Genomic DNA, 19,725 nt, shown 5'->3' with positions numbered 1-19,725 from the left:
GACTCCAGAATCATACCTTAACACGAGTTAAATCACACATTGACATGAGTTAAACTTAAGCAACAACATGGATAATCATACAAAATGCAGTTATTTTCTTGGCAGTGATTCCCAAAGTCTGCTCCCTCAGGACCTTCCCTCTATGCAGATGTGCTCTCACTGAGGCTGAGTGTGCTCAGAGCTCACTCACACAGAGGGAAGTGCTCACATCAGCTCAGGCCTCTTCCAAAAAAGCACTTCTACCATGAGCTCACAAGTATTTTAGAGGCCTTTCTCAAGGCTGTACTTAACAAAACAACAGATAATCTCCCATGGAGAGAGATCCCAGGTTGTAAGAGGAACAATTACAGTGCTGCCCATCATTCATATAAGACACACCTGGCTGCCCAAAGTTTTTAAGTGGTAACAGCACATTTTGAATTAGAACACCAGGAGGGAAGAACACAGAGACACCCCCTTGGAAAATGCTGTGCAGTTGGGATTGAGCCTGCCTAGCAACAGGCAAGGGCTACTTCACTTCCAGCTGACCTCCTCCTGACTTTTATGAGGATCCCACAGCTTGAATTAGGAGTAACTCAAAACCGCCAAACAAGTTTCTATTTAAAGGTACAGCTGGCTTGTGTACTAGAGGCACAGTGAAGAAAAGTGCAAACTCCAGGCTCCTGTTGAACAGCTCATTGCTGAACAAGGAAGCAAGAAATAAACAGCAATCTGGGAAACAAAGAAAAGGTTGCTTTTTCATTGCAAGACTCACTTAAATTTAATGCCCTATGTTAAAACCTGTCATAGCTGTTGGTAGGGTGATTAAAACCATGCAGCCATAAAATCTTGGTCCAGACTTCAAACTGGAGCCACAGCCTTAGTACAGGCTTATGTCTTACTACAGGCAATAAGGAACATAAACTACAAACCAATGGAGTACATTATGCTCATTAATAATTAAAATCTGCTGTTCACAAGGATGGTCTGAAAATTATTCTCTGAAAAAGCTTTTTTTTACTGCATGCAAAAAAGTGGATAGAAACCCCTCACATTTGTGCCAATATGAAAAATCAGGAGAATAAAAATGTGCTACAGAGGAGAAGTTGCTACCATACACAATTTCTGGACTCCATTATAGAAACAATGTACTCAGCACAATTATCCTGTGTACGTAAAAACATCTTCACAGACTAACCAGACCAAAGACAAGCTTACAGCATTCACTACAAGATAATACATATAAACATATAAACGTTTATGTACAAGATAATACATATAAACATATAAACACATATAAACATATGGAGTCATGATAGGAGTACATATGGTTTATGTGATGCACAGACATATTATTTTTCATACATATACACACACATGCACATTAAATATTTTCTAGAACCAAGTAATACACTTGCAGGGAACGCAAATTTAAAGTACACTTACAAACAATCTCTATGTATGTAAACATATACTAATGGCCTAATTAACTTTATATCTGCTGAAGAATAGCCCAGCTTCTGTTTGAGTGCTGAAGAACTTCCCCTGCACTGAATAGCATGATGACAATTTTCTGTGTCCAAGCAACATCAAGAACTATGGAGAAATGCATATGTGTTTGCAATAAATTAGAGTAATGTTAATTGTTTTCACCCCCAAGCATCAAATCCATTATAAGCTTGTGTACTATCTTGTCAAGAATAATAGGAGCAAACAAAGATAGCATGTATTTAAAAAAAATGTTTATTTCTTCCTTAAAAATATTTATACATAGTTTCTTTTTCTTTTTATACGGTCATAAAAGTAAGTTTAAAACTCAAGTTTAAACACCAGGATTTCAAAACCACACACGTATTGACTTCAAAATTAGGTTCAAGCTATCTGTCACACCTTTCCCTGGAACTCTCAGAAGGCATTTTACAGTAAACTGAGCTGATAGTAGACCATCCATTTTCAGAAGAAGCAGTCCCACCTGCCCTGTGACCTTCCCCCTTCTTGTGCATGGAAGCTGTTTTGCCTTGAACTACAATATTACTTCTCTAACCCTACATTGATCAGGTCAGGGAGCTAAACCAGTTCAAAAAAGTGGGAAAAAACATTTCAGGAAGATGGAATAGGTATTCACTGATCTGAACATCATCATTTGTTAAATAGTGTGTCCTCAACTTTTGGTGAGGAAAAGAGGAAACAGTCTCCTCCTGACAGAGGAGGTTTAGATTGGATAATAGAAAAAACTTCTTCAGCCAAAGGGTTGTCAGGCATTGGAACAGGATGCCCAGGTAAGTGGTGGAATCACCATCCTTGGAGGTATTTAAAAGATTTGCAGATGTGGCACTGTGGGACATGGTTTAGTGGTGGACTTGGCTCTACAGGGTTAAAGCTTGGACTCAGTGATTTTAAAGTTCTTTTCCAACCTAAATGATTCTATGATTCTGTGATAAACTCTGGTCTAAGAAAGCTGCATTGAAAAGACGCATCAAAAGAACAATAATTTTCTTAAATTTAGGTGCTTGCTCAAAGCAGAATGGGACTGGATGAGCACCAGAAGATTGACACAAAAGGGTTAAAAATTTGTCTCCAGGGCTGAGGGAGAGAGTAGGACCATTTCTTTGCTCAACAGCCAGCCACAAAACCATCTTAACTGCATTATGAAAGCATAAACATAGAGGTCATAGAAGAAAAGACAACAGTCTCTCTCCTGCTTACAACACATCCCAACAGAATTTCACATTCCATACTCTGCCTTATTTCCTAAGCCTCTGACAGACTAACAGGAGAGAGACATCCTAAAAAGTAACTCTGGTTGTTATTGCCAGATCTTGATTTCTCCAGCCCAGTCACATGTTGCAAGGAGTGATGGCAAGACTGGGTGAAATGTTGCACTCACACAAGCTTCTTTATGTGCAGACAGAGTGCGAATAATCCTTGAAGTATGATAGTTGTAGAAAAACACTTTGCCATCTGAACTTCCTGTCACCAAAAGTGTTCCATCTGGAGAAAATTCACAGCCCACTGCAAATCCTTCCACCTGTGAAAAACAATAACAGAGTAGCTCTTGATACTGATTAGAAAAGTTCATTGAGGTATACTGAAAATTAATATAGTACAAAATCTGCATGTCTTTAAGTAAATATACACTAAAGATTTCTGCAGGTCTTTACTAAGACACAGCTATAGCAAAAACTTTTTTAATCAAGACATTAAGCATTCATGAAGTCTTCTAATAACTATTTCATTCAGAGTGCATTTGATTCAAAATAGACTGGCACATGGGAAAGCAAATGAAGCCAATTAATATCTATCACTGATTTATAATAAAACACTATTAGCAGACATATTAAAAAGTAGAGGTGCTTTGCTATCAATCATCCTTTTAAACTTGGATACTGAGCTCCTGGTGGGGAAGGATACCTTGTGTCCTTCGTATCTTTTCTTTTTGTTGATTCTGTAGGGTCGCTGGGCAGAAAACAGAGCTAGGTAGTTCCCGTTGGTCTGAGCAACAAACACAGATTCCTTTGGGTGCAGGCTCAGACTTGGGCAAGTGTAACGCTCCTGAAAAGGATTTTAAAGGAAGTTTTGTTGTATCAAACAGAAGATTAGTTCAAATTATTCAAGTTATCTCTTGACATATTTGAAAGCCCATGAAGGACAAGGTAAGGACACGTCATCTCCATATATACATTACATAAAGATACTTAAATCACTACAAACCTTACATCAGGACAAAGGCTAAATCAAACCTCTACCTTGTTTTCCTAGATATTGACCAAAATCCCCTATCCATCTGAGCCATAATTATACTGCAGAACAGCTGAAGAAAGGTAATTCCAATCAGATGGCTCTTCATCATCATCTTTTGCCCAAGGAAACCCAAAGTTTGGATGTGGAAGTGAATCTTCTCCCATATCCCTTCCTCCACAGCCATACTGTGCTTTCCATGTTACTTTATACAGTTCTCAAATCCTCCATCCTCCCAATTCTGGCCAGACTGACAGGAACAGAAAACATCTGATTGAAACAGACACCTATCCCCATCCCACTCTTATAAAAAAGAAGAAGGAAAAAAATAAAGGATCATTATTAGCCTCCTCATGACAGTGATGTGGGCTGCTGCTGGCTGCAAGCTCATAAATATCTGCAGTAATTAGTAAGACTTGGCTTTACCGTACAGTTCCTATTTAAGACTGAATTAAGATTACTTTCAAAACTCTGTATGGTGACTCCCTCAGAAATCAACTGCTCTCACAAGGCTTCCACCAGGTCCAAACCTCTTCTAATTTCAGCCTGACCTAAAGATTGCTGAGTTTTGATGCCGTGAGAGCTTTGGCTGTAGGATCCATCTGCATGTGAAGAACACCAGGATAACAGTGAACTATTGGACACCATGAGCTGTGTGGTAGAGCAGGAAGAACATCAGATTGGTTTTGTTTTGTGATTTGGAAGTGAAGGGCTGGGAAGGAAGTTCTGGGTACTGTAAAGTTGGGCACAGTGAAACTGTGTGTTTCTGCAGAGAAACTGGGTCTGGAAGTGCAGGAGTAGAAAGCACAACACAAGCTGCAGGAGCATGCTGCTGTCATGCTGGGTATGTTGTAGTGATGGGTTATTTTAGAGCTGTTAACTATTCATTTGTTAATGCAGACAAGCAATAGAACAAGTCCTGTTGGGATTTAATCTGTTTGGAGAGCTGTGGGTTTCACTCCCACTTCAAAGGTTTCAAAGGTGAAATTCAAAAAAGTGAAGCAGAGCTTGCTAAGTCATCACCACATTTTGTTTAGTCACAGCGCAGAAAGGTAGGGGTGGAGGGGGAGAAAGTCCATTTCAGAGATGCTGTAGTCATGTTTGTTTGTTACTCCTTGATGCTGAATCTTTCTGGTCTGTAATTCATATATTCACAGTTATTTCTTTTTTCCCTTCCTATTGTCTATCCAAGGTATTGATAGACCCAGTAGAGTACAAAGACACAATTCTGGAAATTAAACACTAAAAAAATCCCACTAAATAATCAACTATGTGCTCTTGTCAGCAGAGTAGTGTTCATTTCAGCAAAAAAGCATCTATATACAACCCAATCATATTATATTACATAGGATATTAGACTTGAGTTTTCAAAAAAGACCCAGAGAGTTGAAATTTTCTATTAACTGCCTTGGTAATCTCCTTTGAAGCTGTCAGCCTTTCTAGACAATATAGTCCATTAAATGTCTTGCTTGGTTAGATGACTGAGAAATACTGCACCTGCACTGATAAACGCAAATTTTGCCTCTGTGATTAGTCTGTATTAGGTATCTATATGCACATATCAGGTTGCTATTACTTTGTGAATATTAAACTCCATTTGTCAATAGCCCTCAGAGCAGCTGATGACAAATGCATGAAAAAGTGTGGGAAAAGAAACATTGCACTACAGCAGCTACTGCCATGCACCACTGGCAAACCACAATGACACTGCAGAGTCCTTGCCTAAATATAGCTTAGATGTCAATGAATTAGCACTGATATGTAAATATTTTAAACACAAGGAGACCTCTCAGTCTCCAAGGTTATTTTTTAATAACAACTAAGTATTAATTGTGAAAACAAAGAAAGTCATCAACTTACATGAAAGGCATCTTCTACATCACAAGACCTCATTGAAAATCAAATGCTTTTTTTACTCCACTGACAAGTATGAAATATTAAAGCATGACCCCAACAACAGTAGTTGATCTTACATGAAAGATCTGATTGGAGATCTTTGCAGCACTCTGGAAGTCCCACGCAACGATGGTGCGATCAGCTGAGTCCCGGCTCACGGCGTCCGTGCTGGTAAGAAATTCTCTTCCTTCAGGAAGGAAGAGGATATCCAAAGTCTGCTGTACTGCAGCTTTGTACACTCTCAACACCTAGTGGACAAAAGAGTTTGTTATTTTTTTGGCAGATTAGAACATGACAACCTATGCTTTCCCTCTTTGTATAAATAATTATCTCCATGAAATTACCTATTATTTTTAAACATCAAAAGATAACTTGTTGTCATTATAGTGCAAGAGTTCTATTGTCATTATATTGCAAAGGTTCCATATTGCTAGAGTTTCAAACCTCCTTGATGTTTCTTGTAGGCAGCTCCTCTAGGCACTGACTCTTCCTTGTCCTCACAGCAGCCAACTAATTCCACTTCCCCTCAACCAATCAATCCACTCTTTTATAACACTCTTCTTATTGGCTACAGGTGTGGCCTGAGAAACTCAGGCCTGCTCCTAATCCTTACTAATTAACCCAGCTGCAACTCTTTAGGGGGTAAGATTACTTTCTACATTACTTATATTTACTTATGTTCTATCTCCCTACAGTAACTCATTTTAAAATGTTGACATACTAGTGTTTTTCAATAGCTTGGTCAATGAATATAAAGAATCAATATACAGGAAAATTAAATTATATATATATTAAAAGCATCAGTTTGTACATTTTCTACATTATATTTATATATACATAAGAGTCTGTTGTAAATTACCAAGGAATTAGAGTAAGATCCAGAAAGAGCTTCAGACAACACAATGTGAAGCTGGGTCTGCACAAACTCCCTTTAATATTATGAACTCTTCTGGATTCCCTAGAAGGGGCAAAAGAATCCTTGGCAGCAAGATGTCCCACTCAGTGAGCCAGGCTTTAAAATTAAGGACTCAGGGAGTTTCAGGTGTCCAAAGTGGCAACACTAAACACATCATTGCAACCCACTGGGGACAAGCCAGGCCAACCAGAGCAGCAGCAAACGTTCCTCAGCTGCCTCCCAAGATGAAAACCAGCAGAGCAACCACCTCAGGTGTCTGCACACCAACACACACAGCCTGGGAGCAACCAGGAGGAGCTGGAGCTCTGTGCCCAGCCAGAAAGTGAAAGGGACCTGAGGATCCTCATGGACAACAAGCTCAACATGAGTGAATAGCAAAGAAATCCAGCTGGGTGCTGGGGCACATCAACAAGGGCATCACTAGCAGAGATTGTCATTGTCCCACTCTCATCAGCTCTTTTCAAGCCACACCTGGCACATTGTGTTCAGTTTTGCCCATGCTATACAAAAGACATGGGGACAGGCTGAAGAGAGACCAGAGAAGGGCAGTGAAGATGCTCAAAAGATTGGGAAGCTGCTACATAAGGAAAAGTAGAAAGACCTGAGCTTGCTCAGCCTTGAGAAAAAAAGGTTTAGGGAGGCCAAGTTCCAGTATTTAAAGGATGGCTGCAAAGATGATGGAAACTCCCTTCCTACAAAGAGTTATGTGGAAAAGAGGAGGGGTAATTGGTGCAAGTTTCACCTGGGGAGATTTTGATTGTACAGGAAAAGTGGGTTAGATCCATGCAGAAATGGGTATCAGCCACAGGATTCTGAATATTTTAACAGCCTGTAAGCTGGATCTTAAAAAGCAAGATATTTTTAATTATTCTAAGGAACACATGAACATTTTGAATGTCCTTTCTTTCCATCTTTCTTCATGAAATTCTGCATCTGTGTTGTCTAATTTGAATTTTGCAAATCAATACTTTTGCTTTCTTTTTTTCTCTGATTGCCTCCAGTGAAGAGAAACTTCAAGGCAAGTGGCCAGATCAAAGCAAACCATCTCTCTGAATATGGTGATCCTTGAAACTAGGACATGGGAAGACTCCTAGTTATTAATATCTGAATCTCTCTCTCTCCAAGATAGCTAAAAACATAGCTGCCTGCACTTCCAAAGTGTACTCAGAGGTTAGTCCTTCTTCTAATGTCACTAGAATACCAATAGAGTGGGGAAAGTGCTTGAATAATTATCCTGGAATGACTTCCAACTTTGTGAGGTATTTCAGTGCCTACCTGATACCCCTTGCATACCCAGTGACTACTGACTTCAGGGCCCAGACCATTTGCAGGTACATTTTTTTAAATAACCACCAAATAAACAAATTTCAGGTGGCACAGTGAAATATCCTAAATTATACCCCTATTTTACACTTTCACCAATAAAAGAAAAATCATGTCAAGTACCAAACACAGCATGAGAACTTCTTGATTTCTTGCCTCTAACTCCAAAATCTATGGCTGTTGGGGAAATGTTCAGATAGCTGATCCTGCATTAGGGTGGATTTACTTGTGGATGTCCTGAGGTCCCTTCCAGCTCTGCTTCCTGTGATCTCAGCATGTAGAAGGATGGCAGCACAGCTGCTCCAGTTGCTTTTCACAGGTTTTGTGAAATACACACTTTAGACACATCATGTTTGCATTTGGTGAAGAACCTTAGCCATGCAAGCACCCTACGCACCCTGTAATAAGAGCAACAAGATGTAAGTAAACCTGCACACTCAAAAACTTGCACATTTCTCAGCAATCTGCCTGCTTTTTTAAGATAGTGAATACACAAATGTGCTTCTTGCTCTCATCAGATTTTACAGCCTCAGAATCTGCATAATGTACAAAGCAATTAAACTTTGCAAAGCCAAAAGGGATATTTCCATATTTATATCCTCTACTTTCTCTATGGAGAAATCACCATGCATACTTCTTCACAGAATTATAAAAGGAAGTCTATAGTTCATTAGTAAAGTAGAAAATGAAGCTATTTTGTAGAAGCAAAAATGAAAACTAAAACCCCAAACTGAAAAAAAAAATCCCACAAAATATAATAGCTGCCTGGAATAAGATATGGAAAACCATACAGAAACCTGACAGCTGTAGGAGCTGCAGGAGAAAAATGAAGTCAAATTGAGGGGAGTGGACACAAAAGACAGAACCACCCTGACAGACTGAGGAGGCAGGTCCTTAGCAGCAGGAACCTTCTCAGAAGTGACAAGTCCAACCAGAGAGACAGCAGGAGCAAGAGCATCGAGCAGCACAAGTGTACAAACAGGGACCAAGAGCCAGAAACAAAGGCCAGTTAGTGAGTGACAACAAAATAGAGCAACAAATGACAACAAACTTCCAAATGGATATTCATGGTAGTGATTTTTAATATTTTCTTATTTTAAAGGTGAAAATCACAGGCATATTGTTTACATCTTCATCATCTAAAAAAAGTCCCAAACTTGTGAAATGTGGGTACATATCCAGCCATATGTTGTGTCCAGCATTGTAAAGGGTTTAGGCTTTGGATTTGCTTTTAACAGTTTTTGGAGCAACAGACACCTCTTGGTACAGAAAAAGAAGATACTGTGAAGTTGGTAATGTGCAAATACTTTTAATGTTTGCTGAAAACCTGTTGGGCTCTTACAAAAACTGCTACTATCAATTTAACCTTCACCACTAATCATTAAACAATATTTGTTTGTCTGTTATTTAATGGAATATTTAACTAAATTACCTGTGTACCTTACCTTTGCAACAGGAAACTGCCTATCAAAATAAGCACAAAATACCTTCATTTTCTATATGTTTGTTATATAACTCAGAAAAACTATGCTATTTTATCTTCAAACCACACAGTAGGAATGACTTAGGGAACAGTAAATTAACACTTTGAATAGCAGCTGGGAACTTGATATACATAGTATTTCAATTGTCCCATAAAGACAGCTTTCAAAAATAACTAATTGCAACATCCCTGCTCAGGAAAGTACTCATAATTAAACCTGCTTTGTTCTACCTTAGGCAATTAATTCATGACATGCCTGAGGAACTTGTCTGGGGAAAGCACAGGTTTGCCTACCCTGCTGGCTTTAGTTTGTTAATAGCAACTTCTGCTCTTTTCCTACTTGCAGATTTATCACCTACCAGCACTGGAAAACCACAGTTCACTTCTTCAATCTAAGAATTTTATGGACATAAAACAGTTAATTTCAAACAAAAGCCTAATCATTTCTGGTGTCAACACAATCCAATAACAAAACTTCTTCAATAAGGCAGGAGCTCACGGCTGCAAGAATTCAAAAAGAAAGGTAATTTAAGCAAATTAAATCAGTTTCAAACAGATTCTTATGGTTCTGGTGATTTGAAAAGCAAGCTGTGATGCTGAATTCAAGGCATATATTTCAGATGGGTGTTCTGTAATACTTCTCTCCATTAAGCACATACCATGCACATACTGGCATTCTGACAAGAAATCTCAGACTCCACATCAGCAATTCAGAAGCTGCTATTTGCCCCAAGCCTGTGCTGGCCACTTGTATGCTGTGTGCAATGCACTTTTACAAAAAGCACCTCAAATTTTATGCTAGTGATGAGAAAGAAATGTGCTTTTATATCCATTGTCCTGGGCCATCAGGAGAGGAGGTCTCAAAACGAATCTAACAGTACTACAGGCAATATGGCTGGTCATCAGAAAAACCCCTTTTCACTGAGATCCATGACTTCCAACTTGTAAAATGTGGCTTTTTTTTTTTTTTTCATTTCTTGTCCTATCTTTTTAGATTGTGTGATTTGGCATGGACCTGCCTCTTCCTACTGATATGCTGGGTAATTAGTTCAATGGGAGACTGATTAAATTTCCCCTGTGAAACAGTACTACACCATTAACAGTAACAAAAAGTACATTTTAACTTAAAGAAAAGCTTACTCTTTCACAAAATAGAAGGGGCTTTTATCTATTGTAGTGCAAACCATTTGTGTCAATCTATTGTATTTCTCTTCATAAAGTTAAAAAACACTATTTTTCTTTACTCTTTAATTTTTTTTCCCATTTGTAACTGCTCTGTTTTCAGAAATAAAGCTCAACATTATCAACAGATCTTGAGAATAATTAAAAAGAAAGAAGGACTTTTTAAGATGAAGAAGTGGTTAACTTTAATCTGATATTAATCTCTAAGATTTCAGATTTGAACAATGTACACTGGCTTTTTTAAAGTCAATTTTAGATCACTTGAAGAGACACAAGAATCTTGTGATGGAAATCATCAATCATTTATAGGAAAAAAAATTATTTTCCCATCATATTGTTTTATTTAAACTTATCTCACCATCTCAAATAGGATAAGAAGTGAAATCCACATATAAGAAAGATACAGAATGGCTTTTTGTGAGGAACTCATAGAAAGTTTTTAGTACAAAAACAAGGAATTCTTAGTACAGAAATTAGATGACTGAGGGGAATCTGAAAGAATTGCAAATAAAGTCTGAGCAGCATGGAGAAGGAGAGTGGTTTCCTCCATTCTAAGACTTTAGACAGTAAATGAGCAGCAGGCAGCTTCAAAATGCACAGAACGAGATGCTTCTTCAAACACTACATATTTAAACTGAGTTCCTTGCTAAAGGAAATTGCAGATGTAAAAAGATTAAGAAAACCAATTCCAGAGTGTGAAAACTCAAAGTGATCCAAGAAGGACAAAGAGGCAGGAATCCCCTAGACTGTAAGTTAGAGAGGCCTAGGAAACCATTGCTGGGAATTGTGATAAAGATGTTTGCTGTGCTTTTCTATTCTTGCTCTTCCAAAGTGCATTGGTCACTGGTGGGGGTGTAAAACATGCCTAGAAATGGACTGAAACTGGAACAGCCATTCCCTGACACACCTCTCACTCCAAAAGAAGGAATGCTTTGTTCCTGGCTGATTTCAGTCCCTCTGGAGCACAGGAGTGATGTCCTGCACAGACAGGTGTGGGATTTTCATCTGCAATGCCACCAAACGAGGCTCCCAAATAAACACAGCAGACTGCTCACCTGTGCCACAGACACATAACACGTGCCTTCCACTCAGAAAGGACCCTGAACGTTAACAATTAAAATCAAATGTCATTGTGCAAGTGCAAATACACCCCCACCACATTTCTTTGAACATTTGACCATGGATTCAAGAAGGATTTCTGTGAGAAGAATAACTTGAGTTTTCTAAAGCACTGCATAAATCATCTTATTTTAATTACCTTGTTCTTCCTAATACCACCAGTACGTGACAATGTATTGGCTGTTTCTATAGAAACCAGAAGTGCAAGCAGCTCCACCAGCTTCTACAGCCTTTTCTCATATTTATATGCTATCCAGAGACAAATTCATTAGGGTCTCCTAAATACATGCTACTTAAAATGACTGCATCTCATCTGAAAGAAATTGCAATAGAATGTTTCCAAGGAAACAAATGCAGTGCATTTGCACCTATTAATTTTTTTAACCGTGCTTTAACAGCTTGGGCTTATTTCTTTATAAACTCAAGTATGGAGAAATAGCTCACCAACATAAAAAGCATCTCCTCATTTTTTTTCTTTTTAAGCATAAAGTTGCAGATGATAGTTGCATTTTTGTAGCTAAGTAATGTTCAGAGTAATAAACAAAAATGGGGGAGGAAAAAAAACCTGTTGTTGCTCTGCCTTGAACTTTGCTGTTAATAAAAATTTTACAGTTCATTTCAAGACATTTTAAAAGCTTCAAATAGGAGCTTCCATCATTTTTTGCTCGTTAATTTGTTCTATATCTTATAAGATCTCAATTTTTAAAATGGGAAATTCTGTGTAAATCTTCAACTCTATATTTTCCTTAAATTTGTCTTGACTTTTCACTAATCTTTTTTCAAACTTTCCATGAAACAATTTTGTTATTAATCCCAAATGGTTGAACATTTCTATTTCTTTGTACTCTTTCAATTTCTAGTAAGTTGTTGCCATTTTTCCTGTGTAATATTCTATTGCTTTTTTTTAATTGATTGTGCTAGCACAAGACTTTCTGCAACAAACACTTTCCAAAAATAAAATAACATATTTTGTCTCCATTTAGTGTCATGCCTGAAGCACTTCATTAAATTCCTCCAAGCCAGTTTCCTTTTTTAAGACATCCCTTTTAGCTACTTTTCTCATTATACAGTACCTAGGTTAATTCCTGCATTCTTCTCTTATTGCTCTATTCAAGTCCAACATCATAAAGTGCCATCAAGTAAACTTCCCACAATCAACCTTCCCTTAAATACATGACATTTTTAAATATATGATATTTTTAAATATCTTTTCTTTCTATATCTGTAACTAATCTTTTGTTCAAAGTCTGTTCTCTGGCTGTCCAGTCATATTTTACTGGGTCTCCTCTATCTGATGCCCTTCCTCTCTTTCCCTCCTTGTTTAACATAATCAGTGGATTTGCATTTATGGAGGTCTAAGAGCTTCAAATAATGCTTTAGGATCAGAGCCACAGCCCTGTCACCTTCCACTTATTCCCTCTGCAGATTATGTGTGGTGCTTCATCAGGACTTGCTGTTCTGGCAGTGATCACAAATAGCTCTTGCCAAAGCTCCAACAAACCTCACCAGCTCGTGACACTGGGCACGTGAGCATCAACAGATAGATCAAAGAGAGAGCACATCCAACATCTGGGTAAATTATTCCTCTAGTTTTAATAAAGTCCAAAAAAATGCTGTTAGTGATCTCCACTTTTAAAGTCCCCCACATTTCTGTATGGACACAGTAAGGAACCAGTTCCTGAATGCTTACAAAACATTAAGTAGCATCAAAGTAGAATATAAATAAAAGGTAAAATGTGCAAATCTCAAAAATAATTAAATAGATACATTTAGAAACTTTAATGAGTACATTCAGATGTAAGCTTTGACTGCTGTACATCCTTTCAGCAGAGCTATGCAAGCCTTGCTGACACATGTAAATACACTGTTCAATGCAGTTTGACCATTCACCATATAATGAACTTCAGCTCCTTTAAAAGTATTACCAGTTTTAGACAGCTACAGTAGTAGTCTTCCTCTGATAGTACATCTGTGTAAGCTTAGAAACCCAAATTAAAGAGCAAAAAAACCCATCTGTAGTCATATTTACTTTGATGAACACAATAAGGTCCTTATTTCTGGGTTAAAGGATACAAGTCTCAACTTTTCCTTCTCTTTGGTATTCAATGAATACTAAAATTTCAGGTAGAATAAGAGGTTGGAATAGATACTGTATCCTGTCTGAAAAGCTAATGTAGATCAGCCAAAATGAAGGCTGACTGTGCTGGCTTGTGCTGAACATCTTACAAAATTCTTCCACAGCTCAGAGTAAGGAAATACTTCTAAAATATGTAACTACTTTAAGGTCTTGGGGTTATTGCACACTTCTTTTTGCAGGGTTTTATGGGGTTTATCTAAGTTCAGCTCCAAGGTCCAAAGATCCCATAAGGCTGTTCAATATCATGCCTCCTCCTTGGTTGACACTGCAGATTGTTTTATTTTTTAAAACACAGCACCTCACTTGCAGGTTTTCTGGTCTTTTCATAAAACCTCTATAAACATTCTCCAAATTTTTCATAAGTTTAATCAATTTGTTATATAATAATATAAAATCTCCAGAATAATCTCTTTACCAGAGAGACAAAACTGGGTTTAACACAAACAGAAAGCAATACCACTATAATAAATCTCCACAGGCTATTCAGCTGTTTCTTCTAATTTTTTTTCAGGCTTTGATTACTTGTGTCTCTAATTTTGAGACGCTGTATACTTTACATTTCACTGAGAGGTTAATAAGTGGTCCCACTCATTCATTTCTCTGAATTATATTGTTTAGCTCTATCTTAAAGATTTAAACTCCCTTATTGCTCTTTCATTCTTTGTTTTGCTTAATACCCAATGCTACATTTGAAATGATTTTGCCTATTTGCTCAACAGAACAGGGATAGCAATAAGTATCTTTCAACTTGCCCTTTTTTTTTTTTAAATATCTGCCTCTCTAATTAATGGCCTACTCCACATTTCTGTCATGATTTAAACCCAACCAGCAACTAAGGAGCACACAACCACTCACCCACTTCCCCTGTACCATGAGTGAACTGTCAAAATTAATTGAAAAGATTCCTTTGTACACATCAGCAAAGTTTGTATTGCGTAGAGCAGGGATGCTAGTAGCTCCCCTAAAATTTTTCAGTGTTTTAGTAGCTGAGAGGATGCCTCAAACCAACTTGATACATTTTCTCTGGGACTTGCAAATCCAATTTTTATACCACATTCAAATCACAAATAAATATGAGTAATTAATGCTCACAAATTCATGGTCCTGGTCAGAAGTACTAATTTTGAAAAATACCAATATGAGCTATTCTATGTCATTTTCCATCAGCAGAAAGCATCAATGTGGCACACTGCCACAAAGCAGCTCATTTAAACCACTGCGTGTATGTGTAATTGGACAACATTTTTGCAATTTCTCATTCCTTCTCTCTCTGTTATGCTTAATGTTTTGGTCTGAATTTCCAGGAAAAAATCCCCTTATTTCCTGATAAAATTATCGTTTTGCCTCACAGTTAATTTTAAGTTGTGCAAGAGGACAGCTTGTTAAAACAGAGGAGTATATCCTAAAGAATGACCCCTGAAATTGAATTACCAGCACATGCTGAAATTGAGTTTTCAGTGTGCAATGAATAACAAGATTCATTTGTTCATTTGTGCCTGATTTTGGGTGTTCTCTCTATTGACAAAATATGCTGCAAAGCCTGAAAAGGCTATCAGGAGTGTGATGATAGGAACAAAAAGAATCATTAGTTCACCCACACATCATTCCAAACTGAATGACAGATTAACACACTTGAAAAGAACAGGCAAAACAGGAAAATCTTGTAATTAATTAGGATGAAAGAACTTGAAAGATAGGTTATTTGTGTCAAAATTGAAACAAAAGTGGCATGAGGTCTCAGACATCTATTTCAGTTAAGAGAAAATGGCACTTATTAGAACAGGACAAATTTCAAAATATTGGCTAGGACACTTTCCAGTTTTAACTATGGCTATAACTGTGTAAGATGGAAAAGATATGTGAATAAGGACAGCAATACAAACTGAAAGCAAGAATACCTGAAGAATCCATTGAAAACCCCCAAAACTAGGAAGCGGCAGAAATGACACATTGATGACACTGATAATTCATGCCTAACCAACATTTCCTTCAATACCTAAGAGTTTGAAATGTAACTACAATATTTTGCAGTAATAATGCACAGGTGAGACTAAGCTCCACCTCAGATGTTTGCCTGCTCCTCCTTACTGCATCCTTTTTCGGGTGCTACCCCTCTGTTTGCCTTGTCCCTGTTGCAGCTACACTGTTCACTGGTGAAGGACTTGCTTCTTCTCTCCCACCAGTTTTCAGGAACAGTTTCACTGAGAGCACTTTCCACTCCACAGAGATGCACATATTTCTGTAGGAGGCACCTTCTGCAGAACATCAGGCTGAGGTGGCTGGCAATGTTTGGCAATCACAGCCTGGGATGCTGGTGGTGCTTTGATGGCTCTGTCCAGGTCAAGCATCGCATGATCCTCTTCACAAGGAACTGCTTTCTGAATCTACCTTTATGCAGGACTGATCTTTAATCAGGTTTGCCAGAAATATCAACTGACATGTCAGCTCTGGTTAAACTGAGGTATCATCAGAACTTAAAACCTAAAAGGAAGGAGCTGCTTTAAGAGACAAACATATTTATTGTCATCATTGCTTGGAATACAGTACTGTTTGATACCTTGTCTGGTACCAAGGGAAAGCACTACTGAAATTCTGACAATTCACAAGAGGGGGGAAAGGGCCAAGAACAGCATTTTTCAAGCCATTTGTCTTGGTGACACTGTAACACTGTTCAAAGATAAAACTACTGCAGATTGGCAGAGATACTGACAACAGAAGAGTAGCAGACTCAGGAGACAACTCAAAACCAATCTATCTAGCACAAGCACTAACATCTGTTCTCTAGCCCCTTAGCTCTACTTGAGTTAATGCCAATTTTGCAGTCTTCAGATCTTGTCATCAAAATCACTGCTACCAGAATTGCTGAAAAAAAGTTTTACTCAAGTATAAGCCTTGGATTATAAATATCCATTGTAAACAAATCTTCTATCTCCTTGAAACTGAAGTGCCTTCTCCATTATCAGTATTTGAGATTGTGTCCTACCATCTGTGAAAAATTTCTAACGTATTCCTCCACAACCATACACAACAGGAGAACCATCCCAACAGGCACATTTTGCAACATGTGACTCCAGGCATTTGTTACTGTAGAACAGAATCAGTTATCATTTTCCATCTGAAAAGACTGGGCACTCTAGACACACACAAGCTGAAGGCATTGCCAGTTTTGGCATGACCATGCTCATCAATCACAATTGATTTCAAATCTAGAGAAAAGCATCTTCACAGATTCTCATAGATGGTTGCTCAAAGATAGGCACAGGTGCAAAATCCATCATAAAGAAATGGCATGGGGTGAAAGAATGTCTCTGGCTTTATCCACAGTTTGACTTTTGTATAACTACAGTATCATTTCCAGAAAAGATTATTGGACCAAGTCAGAAAATCTCTGAAAGACTGTTTTGTCACCTACATCTGCCATCTTCTCCTGGACTACAATCAAAGACCTCAAATTTGACATAACAACCAACAATATTTAAGCCTTAAAAAGATGACACTCATTTAGTTGCTGAAGCACCTTTAAAGGCAGTTCAGCATATCATGACAACAGTGGGTTCTCTATGTTAAAAAGGACATTGAAGGATTCAATTACAGATTGCACCTCCTCCCTACAATTAAGTTCTACTGAGAGAATCTCAAGAAAGCAAAACTGTATTTGCTATATCATTTCCATGCTGTGAAACCACTGATCCTTCTCTTCAGGAGTAAAGACTTCTATTAGTCCTTCTTCTTCAGTTCCCTGGCAGGAGGAACAGTGAAAATGGAAAATCTAATTTCATTTTTTAAAAAGTTACATAGGCATTTTTTATTAAATGCACTTACATTTTTGCTAATTTAAAACTAGAACCATCTTCCTTCACATGCCTATGAAGGAAAACTAGCCATCATACAAGTAGATGGATGCAATGAATCCCATCCACTTTTACAAAGGTTTTCATACTAACACTGTAACTGAAACTCACAGTAATTTTATTTTCAGAGTAGCCTCAGATGTGGCAGTCTCAATATGTATTTACTAATGTTTTTCTTTTAAGAACTTATTCATGTGGTAGAGATCCTACATAATTAAAATGCTTTCCTCAAACATCAGTGACAAATGCAACTGCAGCACAGGAAGTTGATTGTTAATTGCACAAGAATACTCTGTTTTCTCAACAGAGCAACTCCCAAAATGATTTCAGAGCTCTCCTGTTGAGCCCTCATACCTGAAATCTATCTCCTTTTATCTCTCACCCATTATTCTTAGTACATCACAGACAGAGACAAGGTGTGGCTATGCTGTCTCATCTTTTTCAGGTCCCTTCTGCCATCCTCAAGAGCAAACAGATGGCAAACTGTGATGAGTAGGATCTACCCACAGAGAAATTCAAAGGAAAACAAGGAACTAATCACTTTGCAGTCCCTGCTTCTCTTTGAGCTGTTCTGTGCATGAGGATGTTGCTTACCTTAAATTTCCACTGGCAGAGTACAGCTCTGGTCTTACCTGAGCTCTCAATGGCAGCTGGAAGCACATTGCTCTTTGTGGTTCATGATAAAGTAAAAGCAGAGCCTTGTTCTTTGTGGTTCATGATAAAGTAAAAGCAGAGGCATTTCACACTTCTGTGGCCCTTCATAAATGTAAAAATTGCTCCAGGCTTCTATACAAAAGTTACAGGCATAAGGTACACATCCTGACCCACATGTAAGAGCTTGAGGAGCAAATTAGCTGTACTGTTTCTTTGCTTTTCACAATCCTCAAAGGAGCTCTTGGTTTTGTTTATTTCAACTAGATGTAACTTATATCTACAGAAAGAAAAAAATTATATTTTTCTGTAAAGTGTTCCTCATAGCACTTAAAACACATTACAGAGGTTCATCTCAATGAATAGGAACACAGTGAAAAAGCAAAAGACCTCACAATAACATTTTAATGAAAGACCAGTAAGTACATCTAGCACCTTGATAACACACAGCACACAGAACCTAGGGAACATTTGGAAAGAGAAAGAGAAAAAAGATTTGCTTTACCTTAGAAGTCCTTAAATCCCATGCTTTAACTTCTGGGCTGAATCCTCCACAAATGAAAACATTTGACTCTGTAGGGTGGAACTTCAGTGCACTGATCCTAAATTCTGTTTTGCTGCTAAATATCTGCTTCCCTAAAATCAAGTAACAAGCACACATTACAATTTGAGCAGAAAATGAAATACGTTATTCATTTCAACTTAGTTTCAAAAATATCAAGGTTGTTAAAAGCGAACATGCTTATAATTACACACTTCAAATATCTAGGGCTAGTCTAATTTAATGAAAATAAAGGACAACTCACTAATTTCTATCCACTTGAAATTGCTCCTGCTCATGGGCCTCTGCACCACTGACTGCTTCCTACTGAAAAGAGACAACAAGTGGCTCCCACACTGAGGAGAAGAGTTCCACTAGGTCACAGTGCAGACAACAGGCAGAAAAAAATCTACAAATCCAATGGTTGAATGTTTCCCTACTGAGATGCCAGTCTTTTTCTTTTCAGTGAGACAAAAATAACTTGAATAAAACATTGTCTGTACAGAAATACTACATCCCAATCTATATTACAACTCTTGAGTTGTTTACCTAACTTTCAGCAAAGGTAGGAGTGAAACTTCATCTTGGAAGTAGGAAATAATTCGCAAACCACCATATGAAGGCAATAGCTGTTCCCATGGATACACTGTTGCCAACATTTAATTGTACACACTAATCTCCACAGGATCCTGTGGTTAGTATCAATTGGATTGCCTGCACTTCGGAACACAACAGAATTCAGCTAGGTTAATTTATAGGACTTTTCCACAGTTGACTGCTTCCTTTCATCCTAACAAATTCATTATATTACTGTACATTCACTGAAATAAAATTTTTGGAACAGCAGTATGAACCAAGATAAATATATCTGCTCACTTTCACAATAACAACTGTGATTTATATTCTACA

At 37.8% G+C, this 19,725-nt stretch overlaps 1 protein-coding gene across 1 annotated transcript in view; it reads right to left on the bottom strand.

Annotated features, from left to right (window-relative positions):
• Positions 1-1,746: 1,746 nt before the first annotated feature.
• Positions 1,747-19,725, bottom strand: part of WDR25 (WD repeat domain 25) — a 59,857-nt gene continuing 41,878 nt past the window's right edge. The window contains exons 4-7 of the mRNA XM_054275743.1: positions 18,781-18,911; positions 5,691-5,861; positions 3,391-3,531; positions 1,747-3,007 (exon numbers count right to left, since the gene is read on the bottom strand). Of these exons, the coding sequence (XP_054131718.1) occupies positions 2,786-3,007; positions 3,391-3,531; positions 5,691-5,861; positions 18,781-18,911 (665 nt within the window). The 3' untranslated portion in view covers positions 1,747-2,785. The remainder of the gene's footprint in view (positions 3,008-3,390; positions 3,532-5,690; positions 5,862-18,780; positions 18,912-19,725) is intronic.

Source organism: Melozone crissalis, unplaced genomic scaffold (assembly GCF_028551555.1).
Source record: "Melozone crissalis strain CALT ecotype California unplaced genomic scaffold, PUWL_Pcris_2 ptg000018l_1, whole genome shotgun sequence".
NCBI lineage: Eukaryota > Metazoa > Chordata > Aves > Passeriformes > Passerellidae > Melozone > Melozone crissalis.
The sequence above is the reverse complement of the archived record's forward strand: the minus strand, read 5'-3'. Positions and strand labels throughout refer to the sequence as shown.